The sequence below is a fragment of the Rana temporaria genome, chromosome 4, assembly GCF_905171775.1.
Source record: "Rana temporaria chromosome 4, aRanTem1.1, whole genome shotgun sequence".
Lineage (NCBI taxonomy): Eukaryota > Metazoa > Chordata > Amphibia > Anura > Ranidae > Rana > Rana temporaria.
Window position 1 is genome coordinate 52,701,566 of NC_053492.1, and position 21,382 is coordinate 52,722,947.

The 21,382-nt window shown below is 43.4% G+C and overlaps 1 protein-coding gene across 1 annotated transcript; it reads left to right on the plus strand.

Moving 5' to 3' along the window:
• The first annotated feature begins 7,660 nt into the window (after positions 1-7,660).
• Positions 7,661-21,084, plus strand: LOC120936215 (fucolectin-1-like). Its single transcript, XM_040348405.1, has 4 exons — positions 7,661-7,739; positions 13,692-13,802; positions 16,775-17,075; positions 20,831-21,084. The coding sequence occupies exons 2-4, from the start codon at positions 13,730-13,732 to the stop codon at positions 21,054-21,056; spliced, it is 600 nt and encodes a 199-aa protein (XP_040204339.1). The 5' UTR covers positions 7,661-7,739; positions 13,692-13,729; the 3' UTR covers positions 21,057-21,084.
• The last annotated feature ends 298 nt before the right edge of the window (positions 21,085-21,382 follow it).

Consider the following 21,382-nt stretch of genomic DNA (forward strand, 5'->3'; position numbering starts at 1 on the left):
GTACATTTGCCCGCCGAGCCTTTTTCCAGTGGGCAAATATTTCCTAACTTGTTTAGAAACAGCCCGCTGGAATCCTGTCCGCTCGGACATGTTCGGTCGTCTGTACAGACCTACCGTACATGTCCGAGCACCCGCCATCCCTCGCATGCGTCGAATGACTTTGACGCATGCGTGGAAGCATTGAACTGGCAGGGCCACCTACGTCCCGGCATCATCGTCGCGGCGACGGCGCGGCCACGCCCCGCGTATTGTTTACGCGCGGATTTCTGTATGATGGTGAGTACAGCCATCATACAGAAATCCCCGGGCAGACATATACGGTGAAAACGGTCCGGCGGACCGCTTTCATCGTACATGTTTGCTTGTCTGTACAAGGCCTTGGAATTCACCGCGGCTTCCGGGTAGGGAATCCCGTGGGAGTGGGCGTTCCTATTGACATGCCAATTGATTGACATGCTAAACGACGGCGCACACAGCGCATCACGACTTCCCGAAGGAAGCTCGGGTCAGCTCGGCTCTATTCGGCGCCTGCGCACCGGCGCCGAATAGAGCCGAGCCGACCCGAGCTTCCTTCGGGAAGTCGTGACGCGCTGTGTGCGCCGTCGTTTAGTATGTCAATCAATTGGCATGTCAATGGGAACGCCCACTCCCGCAGGATTCCCTACCCGGAAGCCGCGGTGAATTCCAAGGCCGCGGTGAAGTCTAAGGCTAAACGATATCTACGAGAAAAAAAAAAAAAAAGGTCAGTGTCATTTTATATGCAGAACTGGGCTGGATCTAGTGTTAGAAATTTTTTATAGGGTGAACCTCCACTTTAAGTGGTTAAAGAAGGGGACATACCCTGAAAGCTTGTCCTGAAAAATTGTATGTTAGTGCAAATAAAAAAAGTATTACAGACAGTATAAAAAAAGAAAATTCCAGTATATCTCTGCAATACAAGCACATTTACAGGTTTTTCTTGCTTCTTTGTACAAGCAAGTATAGAAAAAAAACTATTCATCTGCCAGGAATACACCCAGCTCTGAATTTCCTGTTGTGGAATGGCAACTCGCAACATTTTTGTGCACTGAGTGGTGTCAATTGTCTTCTGCTAAACCACTTTATCCAACGTTTTAATTTCCAAATTACAGGCACTAATTGATTTGTAGTCTTATGTTAAAGGGGTTGTAAAGGTAAACAAATTTTCACCTTAATGCATTCTACATCTGCAGATTAGTGGTCCCCAGCCCCCCCCCCCCCCCCTTTACTTACCTGACCCCTTCGAAAGTCCCGCGCCGTGAACACGATTGCTTCTCGGCCGGCTTCTCGGCTCATTCATTAGTTGATTGAAAGCAGCGCAGCCATTGGCTGGCGCTGCTGTCAATCACATCCAATGACACGGAGCGCCGGGGGCGGGGCCGAATGATACAGTGAGCGGCTATGGCCACCGGCTGTATCACAGGAGCATGCCCGCAAGAACTCATCACCTTGCGAGCTCGCTCACATGAAGGTGATGAGTTCTTGCGAGGGGGAGCCGAGACAGCCGCCGAGGGACCCCAGAAGACCAGGATCAGGGCCACTCTGTGCAAAACGAGCTGCACAGTGGAGGTAAGTATGATATGTTTGTTATTTAAAAAATAAAATAAAAATTCCTTTATATACCCTTTAACCATTTGCCGCCCTCCTTTTAGAAAATGACAGCGGAAAAGTGGTTTCAATATCCTGACTAGATGTCATATGACGTCCTCAGGATATTGAGCCTCTGCGTGCCCCCGGGTCCTCTGATGGGGGGGGTTTGTGCTGATCGATTATCAGCACAGCTCCCCCGAGGATGCCCACACTAGACCACCAGGGATGCCACCAGACCACCAGGGATGCCCACCACCAGGTATGCCACCCTAGACCACTAGGGATGCCAATCAGTGCCCACAATGGATGCCAATCAGTGCCCACAATGGATGCCAATCAGTGCTCACAATGGGCATCACTGATTGGCAGGCATTGTTGTTTGGCACTGATTGGCAAGTACAATATAATACAGTAGATCCGTGCCACATATCAGTGCCCATCCATGCCCATCCGTGCCACCTATCAGTGCTCATCCATGCCGCCTATCTGTGCCCATCTGTGTCGCTTATCTGTGCCCATCTGTGTCGCCTATCTGTGCCCATCCGTGCCGCCTATCTGTGCCCATCCGTGCCGCCTATAAGTGCCCCATCATTGCTGCATATTAGTGCCCATCAGTACCCATCAATTTCACCTCATCAGTGCCACCTCATTGGTGCCCATCAATGAAGGAGAAAACGTATTTATTTACAAAGTTTTGTAACGGAAGAAAAAAAAAGCATTTTTTTTTTTTTTTTTGCAGAAAATACAAATCCCAGAGGTGATCAAATACCACCAAAAGAAAGCTCTATTTGTGGGAACAAAATGATACAAATTTAGTTTGGGTACAGTGTAACATGACCGCGCAATTGTCATTCAAAGTGCAACAGCGCTGAAAGCTGAAAATTGGTCTGGGCAGGAAGGTGTATAAGTGCCCTGTATGGAAGTGGTTAAGAACAAGGAGGGCTAAGTAGAATCTTGAGATATCTGTTTGTCACTTAAACAGATAAAATAAAAGACCACAATATAGCAAATACGAGAAACAATTTTTTTAGGCTTTAAATTTAATAAAAGTCTTTAACCCCATGGAGCTGGTGCCTCCCGGACCTTTAAGGGGTTTAGGCAAGGCGGGGTTTATTATCACGGGACCGCCATGATTGGCTGTCACATGATTGGAAAGCTCCCGATGGATGGGGGGAATTTGCATTGAATATTAAAAATGTATTAAATTGTGTTTTTGGCTTGTGTTGTTCAGATACACGTTAGCTTCGCTTTAGAGAACCACTATATTCAAAGAATATTGCATTCAGACAACTGTATACAGTTAAAGTATAACTAAAGGCAAAACTTTTTTTTTTTTTAGTTTTGAATAGAGTGGAGAAGGATTACAACATTGATTTCTTCAGTTTTTATTGCTGTCTGTGTGCCCGTTAAAGAGATTCTCCCTATTTGTCCTGTTTACCATTATCATTGAAAGTAAAAAAAAATCTAAACGTTTGGGTCGGCTCCAAAAAAGTAATAAAGGGGAAATCTTCTAATGGGGACACTGGTGCCCTGGGGGGCCCAAGGAATTCCCTTAATTCGCAGGGATTTCCTCTAACTTCCTGGAAGTGAAGGGAAATCTCAACAATGCATACCTCCCAACTTTTTTGAGATGGGAATGAGGGACACTTATTAGCAAAAGTATGTAAGCATAGGACACACCCCCTGCCACGCCCCATTAAAAGAGAATTATATATAAAAAAAATGTGTGGTAAACTTACAAGCTCTTTTGTTTTACCACTACCATTCCTTTATACTGGCTTTAAAATGTACAAATGCAGCAATTTAAAATTTGGATGAAAGATTTAGTACTGGAAAACACTTTTTGAAAGATAAATCAGGCTTTTTATATACAACTGTGAAAGATGCTTCAGTTTAATTCTCCCTGCTCGTTATGCTGTGTGTGTGTTAGAGGATTTCAGGTGTGACTCATTCCTCGGCTAACAGGCTGTTGATATGGTAATGACCTTTCCTCAGCCAGTCCTAGTTCAAAGGGTAAATGGTCTAGTGTGTTGTGTGCAGAAGCCCTGTGGTTACTGTTTACTGTTATTAGAAGGGGCTCATGTTAATTATTCTGATTGCTTTATTGTGGTAATTATCGCTTCTACATGCGGGGCCGGGCTGTCTAGATAATGTATTCTGTACAACTAGTAATTACCTTCACTGATGTTATTATCTAAAGAAAATGTGTTTTCAGAATCGGCTCCGAAATGTCTGCCCATGATCTGTATGGAAGCTCCAGTGTGAGGGGGCAGAGATTTGTAACAGTTTGTAAATTACATATAAGCTCTGTGTGATAAAATTAAAGTGTCTCTTGTTCCAGCATTAACCTTGGCTCATGTGTGGATTATTGGGCCATCCCAGGGAGTTCTACTCATGGAATATTGGGGTGATTTGCTTTTATGGGGAGAAGGGAAGACTTTGACAGGGATATCATACTAATACCGTCACAATTGGTTGGCAGCGGTGGGATTTTCCCTTCTATTCCCCTTTACACCCGGATTCCAAGCAGACACTGGAAGAACTACTGGAAGTTCGTAGAAGGATTGCTAGCAACAAAACCAAGCGGGTCATCATAGCAGAATTAATGGAGCTAGACCAGGAGGACGGGATTGCAGCAACGCCAGCAGTACAAGAGATTGAGACACCAGTGATTCAGGAGGAGGAATCGCCAGCCAACAAAGTAATGATCGAGAAGCTAGCATGGTTCGGTCCGAACCCAACGGCGCATGTAGTGCTGAGAGTGATGACCTGTTAGTGGAGGAGGCTAAACAAATAAGAGACGCAGAGCTACAGGAGGCTAAAGAAATAAGAGACGCAGAACTACAGAAGGGTAAACAAATAAGAGACGCAGAACTACAGTTAAAACTGGCAGCAGTCCAACAAGCAGCCGCGCATTCTCCGAACAGTGAGTACAGCACAGCAGACACAAGGAAGATTCCGTAGCGCTTTTAAAGCTTTTGATGAAAAAGACTGCGAGATTGATAACTACCTGGCAGATTTTGAGCAACAATGTAACCTGCACCGAATAGCTAGAAGAGAGTGGGTCGCAATATTGTCAGGCAAACTGTCAGGCAGAGCTTCTGATGCTTTCCGGACCGTGCCAGATCAGGATATCCATAGCTACGCCCGGGTTAAAGAAGTGCTCCTGGCTCGTTATGCAGTAACCCCAGAGTCCCACCGACAGAAGTTCCGGGACTCACGCAAAACCACGGAAGACTCTTACGCGGAATGGGCATTCCAGTTTTCCCTGTCGGCCTCTAACTGGGTTAACAGCAGCCAGGCCACCACCGCAGAGGACATTTTGCAACTAATGCTCCTGGAGCAATTTTACAATCACATCCAGACGGACGTCAAAGACTGGGTGAGAGATCGCAGGGCCATGACTCTACCATGACTCTACCAGAGGCCGCGAAATTGGCGAATGAATATGCGGATACTTGCAAGACAAACCAGGTCACACCACGGGTACAACCTCCACGACCAACGGCGCCCTCACACCCACCAGCCGCTAGATACCAACCTCCTAACAGACCGATGACATCTAGCCCTCGCTATCCACGCCAGGAGGACAACGAACAACGCTGCTTCCGGTGCAAACAGATGGGTCACTTCAAGCAGAATTGCCCCCTGAATGACAACACCAGGTCAAATTGGTCTCAACCTGGGTACCGCCCACCAGCAGCAGCCCATTGTGTAGACTCGGCTTGGGATCCCAGGAGCTGGGTCCGGAAGAACCATTGGGCACCCCTTACGAAGCCCTTATGGTACAATCTGTTATGACGGACAACAGGGAACACCATTGTCAGCTGGTCATGGGCGACAGCCATGAGCCGGAGGGGCCCTGGAGGGAGCTGGGCAGAAAGAGGCACCGCCGGCCACCCTCCAAGAAGAAGAGGTCCTGGAAGCCGTATAACAAGCTGACCTGGGAGGAGAAGAAGCGACTGGAGGAGAGGGAGTCACAGCGGGCGTCCCAGATGCGGGCCGAGATGTTCACCAAGGGCCCACCGGTGGCCCCTTACACCACCACCCAGTTCCTGACGATCAAGGACCACGTGGAGAGCCTGTAGGACATGAGCAAGCAGGAGCTGATCCGTGAGTACATGGAGCTTGAGGAGTGCATAAGCCGCATGGAGGAGGAGAACAACCACCTGAGGTCACAGCAGGCTGACCCCCCCAGGCTCCATGAACTGGAGATGGAGCTGGAGAAGCTCAAAGAGGAGAACCGGTGGCTGCGGAGGGAGCAGAGGGTGGCTGACCCTATGGGGTACTGATTCCCCCCCTGGACTCTGAGCACCAGTGCTACAGCATTCCAACAAATATAACTTTTTCTTTTTTATGAATCTCCTGTGATTGTCACTTCAGAGCCATAACCTGCCCCCTCCCATAGCGGGACACCTAGACGGCGGCGCACAGACCCATTCGCCGTCTTCACACTGACTTCTGGTGACTCTACAGATCGCACAAAGACTTGGGGACTGACCGGCGTGTGATCTGACGACCCGGTGACATACCTGAGTCGGAAGCAGTTGCCAAGGGAGGTCAGTCACGCCAAACGGAGTTAACCTCGGACTAAAAGCTCTGAACCCATCAAGCCTACTGGACCAGGGAAGGTCCAACCGGGTTGCCGGAGCAGGGAGAGAAAGGGGGGCCATTGTGAAGGATGCTTCAGTTTAATTCTCCCTGCTCGTTATGCTGTGTGTGTGTTAGAGGATTTCAGGTGTGACTCATTCCTCGGCTAACAGGCTGTTGATATGGTAATGACCTTTCCTCAGCCAGTCCTAGTTCAAAGGGTAAATGGTCTAGTGTGTTGTGTGAAGAAGCCCTGTGGTTACTGTTTACTGTTATTAGAAGGGGCTCATGTTAATTATTCTGATTGCTTCATTGTGGTAATTATCGCTTCTACATGTGGGGCCGGGCTGTCTAGATAATGTATTCTGTACAACTAGTAATTACCTTCACTGATGTCATTATCTAAAGAAAATGTGTTTTCAGAATCGGCTCCGAAATGTCTGCCCATGATCTATATGGAAGCCCCAGTGTGAGGGGGCGAAGATTTGTCATTGTAACAGTTTGTAAATTACATATAAGCTCTGTGTGATAAAATTAAAGTGTCTCTTGTTCCAGCATTAACCTTGGCTCATGTGTGGATTATTGGGCCATCCCAAGGAGTTCTACTCATGGAATATTGGGGTGATTTGCTTTTATGGGGAGAAGGGAAGACTTTGACGGGGATATCATTCTAATACCGTCACAACAACTACCGTATTTTCCGGCGTATAAGACGACTTTCTAACCCCTTAAAATCTTCTTGAAAGTCGGGGGTCATCTTATACGCCGGTAACCTAACCTTACCTTATCCTAAAGACACGCAGAATCACGGCCGTATGTTTTTTCAAAAGCCGCGCCTCCTACGTCTTCTGTTCCATGATAGGCGGAACACTCAGCTTCCCAGGAGGCACTGTGTTTAGTGTTCGCCTATCACGGAGGCCGTCTCGTCCTGTGTTTAGTGTCCGCCTATCACGGAGGCCCTCTCGTCCTGTGTTTAGTTTTCCGCCTATCACGGAGGCCCTCTCGTCCTCGGAAGCTGACTGTTCCGCCTATCGTGGAACAGAAGACGTAGGAGGTGCGGCTTTTGAAAAAAACGTACAGTACGGCCGCAATTCTGCATGTGGATAAGGTAAGGACATAAAAGACATAATATATATATATATATATATATATATATATATATATATATATATATATATATATATATATATATATATATATATAAAAAGAGTTAAAAGCATTTAAAATTATGTTATATGCCTGTAAATGATGTTTTTTTTTTTTTTTTTTTTTATGCCCATGTGCCCTACCTTCCATAGACTTTACTAACCATGCTTTCCTCTTTATGTGCAGCATATCAGCTAATAATGACCTTTACATAGAAATGAACATGAATGTCTTATCATTGGGGTGTCGCCTTATTTATAATGGCAGATAAAATCATAGTTTAATCCAAACTGATAGGTTATTAACACATATATTTAAGTTCAGTTGTTTTTCATATGCAGCTTATTCCAGATAGAAAAGTGAATGGAAATATTCAAACCCTCAGAGAAAAACAGGTAAAGCTTTTTATTTTTATAAATTTCTTTATATATATATATATATATATATATATATATATATATATATATATATATATATATATATATATATATATATATAGATAGATAGATATACTGTATAAAATATAATTTTATTATATTTTATATTATACAGCATATTATTTATATTATGTATTATATTTTTACATCATTTTATATGTATATATATATATATATATACGGTATATATATATATATATATATATATATATATATATATATATATATATATATATATATATATATATATATATATATATATATATATATATATATATATATATATATAATCATTATAATGTCACATATACTATACAATATGTTTGGGTACTATAAGCCTCAAACCTAAATGGAAAACGTATTTTTTTTTTTTTTTTGGTCTGCTTTTTGTACATGTTTTGAATTTCTGCCAGTGTTTAAACTGATCTTTTATGTCACTTTTATTGGGGGTTCCTTACTATATGTTATCTTTCGTATAATAACATTGTGTTATAATAACATTGTGTAAAAAAAAAGAACCTTTATTGTAAGAGTTTTGTTTTGTATTTTTTATTTTTTTTATGTCTATTTATTGTGGGGGTTCACTCAAAAAAAAAAAATTTTAACATTAGATTCAGGCGAGTTGTTAGAAGCACAATCGGGTGTTTTTTTTATAATCGTTGCCGTACATACCGTTTTATAGATATATGTTCTCCGCGGCTTCCGGGTATAATCTGCAGGTCTGGACGTTCCTAATTGATTGACAGGCTTCCAACCGTCGCATACAGCGCGTCACGAGTTGCCGAAAGAAGCCGAACGTCAGTGCGCAGGTGCCTTATAGAGCCGACTCTCAGTCCGGCTTCTTTTCGCCCTGGCAGTCGCTTTACAGGCGCTATTTTTAGCCCAAAAGCGCCTAAAAAACGCCTCAGTGTAAAAAGGGGTCCTACACTCACCCCCTCTCTTTTACACTCACTCTCTTTTTCTTACACTCACCTCCCTCTCACCCCCTTTTCCTCAACCCTCCCTCTCTCTCATTCCCCTCTCTCTCAGGGGCCTTTTGGTGGGTGTGATTTTTCGGGGGGGGGTGGGGGCAGCATTTTATTGAATTAAAGTGGGTCGGTCTGGATGAAGTCCAGGGCCAAATTTTTGTCCCAGTCCAGCCCTGGTATCATTACTCCCGTACACTAAGCGCCCAACATCAGAAATGTAAAGTTCTTTCTGGAGTACAGTTCTAATAGCGGGTCACTCGTGCTCCACATCCATTCATAAATGTCACATATTCATCTCAGTGAATGCAAAACTTTCTGTGTATGGAGTAAGGGAGATTGTGACATTCTTCCACCCTCCTCCAGTCACAAGGAATCATTCATTCAGTAAAAATTATACAAGACGTCTCATTAAATGAGAACCTGTCACCAAAAAAGCTACTATCACATAGGGAAAGTTTTTGACCCTTATTTAATAAAAAATAAAGTTTGGTGAAAATAAATAGTAAATAAAAGTGTAAAAAGTTAAAAGGGTTGTAAACCCTCATGTTTTTTTCAGCTTAATGCAGCTTATGCATTAACCACTTCAGCCCCGGACCATTTTGCTGGTCAATGACCGGGCCCCTTTTTGCGATTCGGCACTGCGTCGTTTAACTGACCATTGTGCGGTCGTGCGATGTGGCTCTCAAACAAAATTGGCGTCCTTTTTTCCCACAAATAGAGCTTTATTTTGGTGGTATTTGATCACCTCTGCGGTTTTTATTTTTTGCTCTATAAACAAAAATAAAGCGACAATTTTGAAAAAAAAAATAATATTTTTTTACTTTTTGCTGTAATAAATATCCCCCAAAAATATAGAAAAACATTTTTTTTTATCAGTTTAGGCCGATACGTATTCTTCTACATATTTTTCGTAAAAAAAAAATCGCAATAAGCGTGTATTGATTGGTTTGCGCAAAAGTTATAGCGTCTACAAAATAGGGGATAGTTTTATGGCATTTTTATTAATATATAATTTTTTTTACTAGTAATGGCGATTAGTGATTTTTATCGGTACTGCGACCTTATGGCGGACACTTCGGACACTTTTGACACATTTTTGGTACCATTGGCATTTTTATAGCGATCAGTGCTATACAAATGCATTGATTACTGTAAAAATGTCACTGGCAGGGAAGGGGTTAACCACTAGGGGGCGAGGAAGGGGTTAGTTATGTTCCCTAGGTGTGTTCTAACTGAAGGGGGGTGGGACTGACTAGTGGAAATGACAGATCGCTGTTCATACATTGTATGGACAGACGATCAGTCATTTCTCCCCCTGAAAGGACCAGGAGCTGTGTGTTTACACACACAGCTCCCGGTTCTCGCTTTGTAACGAGCGATCGCGGGTGCCTGGTGGTGATCGCAACCGACGGGCACGCGCGTCGGCACCAGAGGCGAGCAGGGGGCGCGCACGCGCCCCTAATGGCTGAAGTGCCATTTCGTCATTTCGTGCAGCCGAGCCGTCCTGCTGCCGTATAACTGCGGCGGCTGGTCGGCTAGTAGTTAAGGTAAAAAAACATCTGACAGTTACTGACCCAGCCCCCTTGTTTTACTTACCTAAGCCCTGGAAAGTCCCACGTCTAGAATGTGCTGGATCTTTGACTGGGGTTCTTGGCTCTTCATTGGATAGATTGATGGCAGCGCAGCCATTGGCTCCCGCTGCTGTCAATCAAATCCAATGAGGCAGGCGCCGGGGGGTGGGGCTAAGGCCTGCACTCGGCGGCTATGGACGCCGAATGCAGGACTCAGGAGTGCTCCCGCAAGGTAACCCCCTTGGGAGAGAGCTTCCTATAGGGGGTTATCTGAAGCGGGGAGGAGCCGAGAGAGCCGCCAAGGGACCCCAGAAGATGGTGTTCGGGGCCACTCTGTGCAAAACGAGATGCACAGTGGAGGTAAGTATGAGATGTTTGTTATTTTAAAAATATATAAAAATTAACCCATAGTATCACTTTAAAGTTTTACCTAAGCACTTAAAGCCCCCCAAAACTTTTTGAGGCCACCCCCAGTATACACGCATGTATGAACATAACTGGATGTGTTGGAGGAGGATTTTTTAGCAGCAATTTGTGGTTGCCAACATCCCAAATATGTACAAGCAATGAAAAGGGACCCTCATCATACGTCCCAACTTTCTGAGATGGGAATTAGGGACACCTTCTAACAAATGTATGTAGGCATAGGAATATTTTAAACTTTTTGCTATAATAAATATCCCCCAAAAAAATCTATAAAAAAAAAAAAAAAATCCTCAGTTTATGTCGATACGTATTCTTGTACATATTTTTGGTAAAGAAAATCGTAATAAGCGTATATAGATTGGTTTGCGCAAAAGTTATAGCGTTTACAAAATAGGGGATAGTTTTATTGCATTTCTATTTATTTTAATTTTTTTTACTAGTAATGGCAGCAATCAGAGATTTTTATTATTATTGTGACCGTGACATTGCAGCGGACACTTTTGACAAATTTTTGGGACCATTCACATTTATACAGCGATTAGTGCTATAAAACGGCACTGATTACTGTATAAATGTGACTGGCAGGGAAGGGATTAACACTAGGGGGCGCTGAAGTGGTCGGTTTGGTCCGCTGAGAATGAACCGAAGTTCAGTTTCATCGAACCAAACCGACCATGTGTATAGGCTAGCGGTCTGGTTTTCTTCGGTCCAAAATTTCTAAACATGCTTCACAACCGAACCCATGGACCGCTGGGCGATCGGACCAAACCGATGGTTAGTACAGAAAAGCATTGGTTCAAAACCAGCGCATGCTCAGAATCAAGTCGACGCATGCTTGGAAGCATTGAACTTCGTTTTATTCAGCACGTTGTGTGTTTTACGTCACCGCGTTCTGACCCGCTCGGATTTTGGACTGATGGTGTGTACACACATCAGACCATCAGGCCACTTCAGCGGTGAACCGCTGAAAACGAACCGACGGACCAGTCTCATCGGTTTGGTCCGACCGTGTGTACAAGGCCTTATGTGTGATTCTAACTGTAAGGGGAGGGGACTCACAAGGGGAGGAGACCGATGTGTGTCCTCTGTACTGGGAACACACATCGGTCTCCTCACCTGACAGGACCGTGAATCTGTGTGTTTACACACACAGATCCACAATCCTGCCGTGATTGCGGGCAATTGCGGGTGCCCGGCGGACATCGCGGCTGCTGGGCATGCGCACTGGGTCCCGCGCAATGCAGCGGACACGCGTGCGCACACCCTAGATGGCCGGGAAGCACAGGATGTCATATGACGTCTACCCAGGATGGGAGATCCCATCTGTGGACGTCATATGACTATGGGTGGGTAGGGAAGTGGTTAAGGGCTTTAACTACTAGCCGACCAGCCGCCGTCATGACGGCGGCAGGTCGGCTCTCCTGGGCGAGAGCCCGTCATATTACGTCGGCTCTTCGAGCGGCCACTAGGGGCGCTTGCGCGCCGCCGGAGGCGCGCGCACGCATCCCCCGCTCACCCCCGACTCCCGTGCGTGTGCCCGGCGGGCTCGATCGCCGCCAGGCACCCGCGATTGCTCGTTGCAGAGCGGGGAATGGGAGCTGTGTGTGTAAAAACACAGCTCCCGGTCCTGTCAGGGGGGGAAATGCTGATCTTCTGTTCATACAATGTATGAACAGAGGATCAGTGTTTCCCCTAGTGAGGCCACCCCCCCCCCACACAGTAAGAACACACCCAGGCATATACTTAACCCCTTCCCCGCCCCCTAGTGTTAACCCCTTCACTGCCAGTGGCATTTTTATAGTAATCCAATGCATTTTTATAGCACTGATCGCTATAAAAATGCCAATGGTCCCAAAAATGTGTCAAAAGTGTCCGAAGTGTCCGCCATAATGTCGCAGTACCGAAAAAAAATCGCTGATCGCCGCCATTACTAGTAGAAAAAATATATTAATAAAAATGCCATAAAAATACCCCCTATTTTGTAAACGCTATATTGTTTGCGCAAACCAATCAATAAACGCTTATTGCAATTTTTTTTTACGAAAAATATGTAGAAGAATACGTATCGGCCTAACCTGAGGAAAAAAAATGTTTTTTTATATATTTTTGGGGGATATTTATTATAGCAAAAAGTAAAAAATATTTTTTTTTTTCAAAGTTGTCGCTCTATTTTTGTTTATAGCGCAAAAAATAAAAACCGCAGAGGTGATCAAATACCACCAAAAGAAAGCTTTATTTGTGGGGAAAAAAAGACTACAATTTTGTTTGGGAGCCACGTCGCACGACCGCGCAATTGTCAGTTAAAGCGGCGCAGTCCCGAATCGCAAAAAGTGCTCTGGTCTTTGGGCATCAATATGGTCCGGGGGTTAAGTGGTTAACTAATCTTAAGGCAAAAAACACTCAAAAACAGCTCTGGTAGTGAAGGGGTTAAGCCATGTAACGGAAAGTCATTTTACGAGTAGTCCGGTTGAAAAGGAAGGATTTCCTACTGTAAGGGCAGTTTCCAGGGCTATATCTACACTGTTGCATCAATTTGACACGCTTGTTAGAATGCGTTATTTTGTATATTTACATGCTTTGTGTGATTTTAATGTGTTGCCTAAACCACTAAAAAAGGTGTTTGCGCTAATTTTTGTTAATGCAGCACAAAATAGTGTGTGGTTATGTACAGTGGAACTTTGGATTACAAGCAAAATCCGTTCTAGGTGGGGGGGGGGGGGGGGTGCCGGAGAGACTACTCGGTTGCACTCGGAAAGGCTCGTAAACACTCTGGAAAGGAGTATTGTGCTATTCATTCCATGTGGAATGAATAGCACATCAGTGCATCAATGCGCATTTGCTGCAGCTTAACAGTGCAAATTAAAATGTTCGAACCTTAGAGCCCAGCCCTATGTATATTCTCTTACAGTTGTCATGAATGAATATAACATGCCGATCTCTTTTAGTTTCCGTGAACTAGAGTTGAGATTCAACAGCAATAGAAATGGAATTGTTACTCACACTCGCCCTCTTCTGGATCATGACTGATACTGCCTATGCCCTTTTCCCTCCAGAATGTAAGTTACTTTAAAAACATTTTGCTGTCATTACCTTCTCTAAAAGAAGAGTAAAAAAAAAAAAAAAAAAAGATTTTTTTTCCAATTTGACCAGAATTAGTTTTAAAACAAGTGTTGCTCAAGTCTAGATATAAAATGGGACATTTATTCTCTGATTTACCTTGTTTACTAAGACACCAAAATTTTGTTACTGGTACAAAGTTTGGGAGCTTTCAAAAATGTGCATTGCTATTTTTCCAATGTTTACTCTGCAACAAATAAAGTGTTGAAAAAAAAACACAAAAAAGTTACGTACAAACAATGGGCTAGATTCAGGTAGATTTGAGCATTGTTACGGCGGCGTAGCGTATCGTATTTACGCTATGCCACCGTAAGTAAGTGAGGCAGGTGCTGTATTCACAAAGCACTTGCCTCCTAAGTTACGGCGGCGTAGCGTAAATGGGGCCGGCGTAAGCGCGCCTAATTCAAATGAGGATGAGGGGGGCGTGTTTTATGTAAATGGGTGGTGACCCGACGTGATTGACGTTTTTTTACGAACGGCGCATGCGCCGTCCGTGTACATATCCCATTGCTCCAAAGTACGCCGCAAGGACGTATTGGTTTCGACGTGAACGTAAATTACGTCCAGCCCCATTCAAGGACAACTTCCGCAAACGACGTAAAATTTTAAAATTTTGACGCGGGAACGACGGCCATACTTAACATTGGCTACGCCACCTAGGGGGCAGCTTTATCTTTACGCGGCGTATCTCTTACGTAAATGGCGTATCTTTACTGCGAAGGGCAAGCGTACGTTCGTGAATTGGCGTATCTAGTCATTTACATATTCTACGCCGAAATAAACGGAAGCGCCACCTAGCGGCCAGCGGAAAAATTGCACCCTAAGATACGACGGCCCAGGCCGTCGTATTTTAGCTAGGTTTAAAGCGGGAGTTCACCCATTTATTTATTTTTTTACCTTTTCCCCTTAGATGGATGCTCATTTTGTCTAGGGGAATCGGCTAGTTGTTTTAAAATATGAGCAGTACTTACCCGTTTTCGAGATGCATCTTCTCCGTCGCTTCCGGGTATGGGTCTTCGGGAGCGGGCGTTCCTTCTTGATTGACAGTCTTCCGAGAGGCTTCCGACGGTCGCATCCATCGCGTCACTCGTAGCCGAAAGAAGCCGAACGTCGGTGCGGCTCTATACTGCGCCTGCGCACCGACGTTCGGCTTCTTTCGGAAAATCGTGACGCGATGGATGCGACCGTCGGAAGCCTCTCTGAAGACTATTAATCAAGAAGGAACGCCCAGTCCCGCAGCCCATACCCGGAAGCGGTGGAGAAGATGCATCTCGTAAACGGTAAGTACAGGTCATATTTTAAAACAACTAGCCGATTCCCCTAGACCAAACGAGCATGAAGCTAAGGGGAAAATGTGTTCTCTATGGGTGAACCTCCGCTTTAAGTGTATCTCAGTTTGAGAATACACTTAAACTTACGACGGGCTTAGATTCCGAGTTACGTCGGCGTATCTACTGATACACCGGCGTAACTCTTTGTGAATCTAGCCCATATTATTAATCCATTCATGACGGAGGGTAAAACAAATATTTGACAACTTTGGCATGTTAGAAAATCTACATGTTATTGCAACTACCTAGTGTATCCAGAGGAATTATATATATATATATATATATATATATATATATATATATATATATATTTTTTTTTTTAAATTGGTCTTTTAATTGGTGATATATCAAAAGAAAACAGACACAAAATAGTACAAATACATTGTAAAAAACATTTATTTGTATATTGTACATACATATATTGTATATACAAATTTTATTTATACACACATACACTATATTACCAAAAGTATTGGGACGCCTGCGCACATGAAATTTAATGCATCCCAGTCTAATGCCGCATACACACGCTTGGAATTTCTGACAACAAATGTTCGATGGGAGCCTGTTGTCGGAAATGGGGCCTACACACGGTCAGAATTTCCGACAACAAAAATTTGAGAGCTGGTTCTCACATTTTCCGACAACAAAATGTGTTCTTGTAAATTCCAATCGTGTGTGGCCAATTCCGACGCACAAAATTCCACGCATGCTCTGAATTAAGTACGAGACGGAAGTGCTCGGTCTGGTGAAACTAGCGTTCATAATGGAGATAGCACATTTGTCACGCTGGGACTGAAAAGCACGAGGCTGAAAAACGTGAATCGTCTCTCACCAAACTTCTACTAACACGACTGGTATTGAACTGGTAGGGAACCAAAAAGGAGAGGATCGGGGCTGCTCTGTGCAAAACCACTGCACTGATCAGGTACAGCATGTTTGTTTTTTTTTGTTTTTTTATCACAACCTTTAGAATCACTTTAAGTGAAGGACATCAGGGTCCCACACTCTGAGCAAAGTAGCCTTCACTTACAGTTTATTGATGATCAACCAATTATCCACGTCTAAAGCCTCGTACACACGACCGAGGAACTCGACGGGCGAAACACATCGTTTTCCTCGTCGAGTTCCTTGTTAGGATGTCGAGGAACTCGACAAGCCAATTTTCTCCATTCCCGTCAAGGAAATAGAGAACATGCACTGTTTTTGGCTCGTCAAGTTTCTCTTCAGTTTCCTAGACGAAAATGTACACACGACCGGTTTCCTCGGCAAAAAAATATCTCCCAGCAAGTTTCTTGCTGGTTTTTGCTGAGAAACTCGTCGTGTGTACGAGGCCTGTCTGTTTAAAACACAAAAAAAAGCCAAGAAGAAGAGGAGCCAGCAAGTCTCATAACTATAAACATCATGAAAAAGGTAAGAATTAAAAAACAATAACGACAACATGCCGCCAGTGGGGACCTCAAGAGGAAAGGGGCCTGGAGTCAAAATTTGGGAAATAAGTGGTTGGTCCTCACTTATTTTTAAGGAGACATTGTAATCTGGAACTTAAAATCTCTGCATTGTATCCCTTTTACCCACAGATAGAAATGTTGCCCTAAAAGGCCGCGCAACCCAGTCTTCTGTCTTCTACAACTTTGATATCGGGTATCTCTCCCTTGCTATAAACGCTATTGATGGAAACCTAAATTCTAACTTCGGCTTTGGGTCCTGCTCCAGCACAAACAATGACGAGTCAGCTTGGTGGAGGGTGGACTTGCATGAGCCACATGTAATATCCCACGTCACCATCACTAACAGAGGAGACTGCTGTGGGGAATTGGTCAACGGAGGTTTACTACTCATTGGAAACTCCCTGCAAAATGACGGAAATAACAATCCAATGTAAATATATTTTTTTTATAACAATCCAATGTGAATATATTCATTTTTTTTTTTTTTTTTTGTGAATACAGGTGGTTCTCAAAAAATTTGCATATTGTGATAAAGTTCATTATTTTCTGTAATGTACTGATAAACATTAGACTTTCATATATTTTAGATTCATTACACACAACTGAAGTAGTTCAAGCCTTTTATTGTTTTAATATTGATGATTTTGGCATACAGCTCATGAAAACCCAAAATTCCTATCTAAAAAAATTTGCATATTTCATCCGACTAATAAAAGAAAAGTGTTTTTAATAAATAAAAAGTCAACCTTCAAATAATTATGTTCAGTTATGCACTCGATACTTGGTCGGGAATCCTTTTGCAGAAATGACTGCTTCAATGCGGCCCAGGATGCTTTGGTAGCGGCCTTAAGCTCATCCAGAGTGTTGGGTCTTGCGTCTCTCAACTTTCTCTTCCCAATATCCCACAGATTCTCTATGGGTTCAGGTCAGGAGAGTTGGCAGGCCAATTGAGCACAGTAATACCATGGTCAGTAAACCATTTACCAGTGGTTTTGGCACTGTGAGCAGGTGCCAGGTCGTGCTGAAAAATGAAATCTTCATCTCCATAAAGCTTTTCAGCAGATGGAAGCATGAAGTGCTCCAAAATCTCCTGATAGCTAGCTGCATTCACCCTGCCCTTGATAAAACACAGTGGACCAACACCAGCAGCTGACATGGCACCCCAGACCATCACTGACTGTGGGTACTTGACACTGGACTTCAGGCATTTTGGCATTTCCCTCTCCCCAGTCTTCCTCCAGACTCTGGCACCTTGATTACCGAATATGATAAGAGGGGGAACCAATGCGCAAATCACCCTAATCAAGGATAATTCTAAGTAAAAAACCAAACTAAAATTAATAAATAGCAGCCACGACGAAAAGTGTTCACACACTCAAGACAGATATGAATAATGTTAGGTGTAATGGCGCTAAAACACTAGAAAACTTAAAAAGACTTTAAAACAATATTCTCATCACTAAGCCCATAAGTAAATAAGGAAATGTGTACGTACACATTTCCTTGATTACCGAATGACATGCAAAATTTGCTTTCATCCGAAAAAAGTACTTTGGACCACTGAGTAACAGTCCAGTGTTGCTTCTCTGTAGCCCAGGTCAGGCGCTTCTGCAGCTGTTTCTGGTTCAAAAGTGGTTTGACCTGGGGAATGCGGCACCTGTAGCCCATTTCCTGTACACGCATGTACACGGTGGCTCTGGATGTTTCTACTCCAGACTCAGTCCACTGCTTCCAGAGGTCCCCCAAGGTCTGGAATCGGTCCTTCTCCACAATCTTCCTCAGGGTCCGGTTACCTCTTCTCGTTGTGCAGCGTTTTCTGCCACACTTTTTCCTTCCCACAGACTTCCCACTGAGGTGCCTTGATACAGCACTCAGGGAACAGCCTATTCGTTCAGAAATTTCTTTCTGTGTCTTACCCTCTTGCTTGAGGGTGTCAATGATGGCCTTCTGGACAGCAGTCAGGTCGGCAGTCTTACCCATGATTGCGGTTTGGAGTAATGAACCAGGCTGGGAGTTTTTAAAAGCCTCAGGAATCTTTTGTAGGTGTTTAGAGTTAATTAGTTGATTCAGATGACTGGGTTAAGAGCTTGTTTAGAGAACCTTTTCATGATATGCTAATTTTTTGAGATAGGAATTTTGGGTTTTCATGAGCTGTATGCCAAAATCATCAATATTAAAACAATAAAAAGGCTTGAACTACTTCAGTTGTGTGTAATGAATCTAAAATATATGAAAGTCTAATGTTTATCAGTACATTACAGAAAATAATGAACTTTATCACAATTTGAAAATTTTTGGAGAACCACCTGTATACCCCCTTCCTGCCCAGGCAAAATTTCAGCTTTCGGTACTGTCACGCTTTGAATGACAATTGCGCGATCGTGCCACGTGGCACCCAAACAAAATTTACTTCCTTTCTTTTCCCACAAATAGAGCTTTCTTTTGGTGGTATTTGATCACCTGTGCGGTTTTTATTTTTTGCGCTATAAACAAAAATAGACTGTCAATTTTGAAAAAAACACAGTATTTTTTACTTGTTGCTATAATAAATATCTAATTTAAAAAAAAAAAAAACATTTTTTTTCAGTTTAGTCCGATACGTATTCTTCTACATATTTTTGGTACATATTTGGTACATATTTTTGGTCCATATTTGGCATATTGGAGCCACCTTGTGGCCGTAAATAGTTGGCGAGTTCCCACTTGCTTCAGCTGGCTCTTTCCCACTCAATGGGTGTTATTTACGAAAGGCAAATCCACTTTGCACTACAAGTGCAAACTACAAGTGCAAAGTGCACTTGAAATTGCACTTCAAAGTGCTGTCGCTGTAGATCCGAGGGGGACATGCAAGGAAAATAAAAAACAGCATTTTAGCTTGCACATGATTGGATAATAAAATCAGCAGAGCTTCCCCTCATTTTAGATCTACCCCTCAGATTTACAGCGACTGCACTTCCAAGTGCACTTTCAGTGCAATTTCAAGTGCACTTTGTAGTGCAAAGTGGATTTGCCTTTTCGTAAATAACTCCCAATATCTATTTGAGCCTCTGCATTTCCTTTTCCATACCTGGACTTAACAATACTGAGAAAGCTGTAAACTGGTTTTCCCTGCTGTAACGGACCACCCTTGAACCCCTTACCCTATATAGGTGAGAATCTCTGGGTACTCTTTTCTGCCTATCGTGGCCCCCACAACTCAAATAAGGGGGGCACATACCTGCCTTCCAGGACCCATCCATGAAACAAATGTTTAGAAGCCCGCTTCAGAGGGTTTGAGGGCTAATTCAAATAAATGTATATTGATTACAGTATCCTATGACTGAGATATTGTCAGTGAAACTATTAAAGCACTGAAAACTAACAAAATGGCCTAGAAAGAAAGGGGGTGTAACATGCTGGTATTGAGGTAGTTAAAGAATACCTGATCCTTGTTCAGGCACTTACTGTAATGGGATGATACCTGATCAATTGTATCTTTACATTGTCACCATAGGCGTGCACAGCCTATTGCATTTAGGGTGTGCACCTCAAACTCCAACACATAAGCATGTGCGACATATGTCCCGGCCTCTTCCCCACTATCCATCCTGAAACAATGGGGGGGGAGCAAGGGGGACCCAGGCAGCAGAAAGAAGATTAACAGGGACAGGAGGGGTGGAGGCGGTGGCATATATTGGTACTGATCCCCCCTGTATTTTGCTCCTGTAGCAGTTGCATGTTGGGGAGAGGAGGAGAAGCCTACTTTCAGCTGCTGCAGGAGGAAAATACAGATTGGTTCCACTCTATCCCAGTCCTGCTGCCCTTCCTGTCCAGATTCTGGGGGTTAGCAAGTAAAGATTGCGGTTTACCTGTCACCTGCCCACGATCCGCAGGTAGATCACAATTGATGGGTTGCCAACCTCAGAATTAGGGTGTGCCCAGGCACACCTGGCACACCCCTTGAGCACGCCTATGATTGTCACCCTCTCACATGTGCCCCTGGTGGAGCATACATGTAAAACAGACATGGCACAGTCATGGTACACTATTGTCAACTATTGAAATAACAATAACATGCAAACGTTTTCAGCTGATTCAGTGATTGGGTTAGGAGCTACTTTAATATTTTATATTTAAAGGTTGGTAGTGTGTATTATTGTTAATATTAAATTATTTTGTTTTCTGTCATTCTACTTCTATATTTAGGTGTGCACAGATTAGCGGCATGTCAAATGGCTCCACCCAAACCTTCCAGTGTACGGGAATACTTGGCCAATACGTGAACATCATCTTACCACACAAAAGCAAATATCTGCAGCTCTGTGAAGTTCAGGTCTTTGGTATCCCTTTATCCCAGCTACCTGTCTCCAGCTTTCATCATTTGTTATCACCCTCCTTATCATCATCATCAACAAATACAACAATAAACTAATACCTCTAATGGTATTTTATTTTCCATGTCCCTTGGCTCAATTCATTTAACTGAATTAATATAAAAATATTGCGCTATACACATAAACAAACAGCAGCCAGTATACAATTTTAACAATAATTGTGTGAATGAATAAAATGAAAACAGTGCAGCGCTAAGAATCAAATGTTGAGTATTGACATATCAACATACCGTGATATACAAAATAAATCACTGTGCATATACAAATACTCTAACACATTGGTGCCCAACCTTTTGAAGAGCGAGGGCCACTGAAGCGACTTGGTAACTAGTCGCGGGCCAAAATGAGTGGAATGGGTGGATGA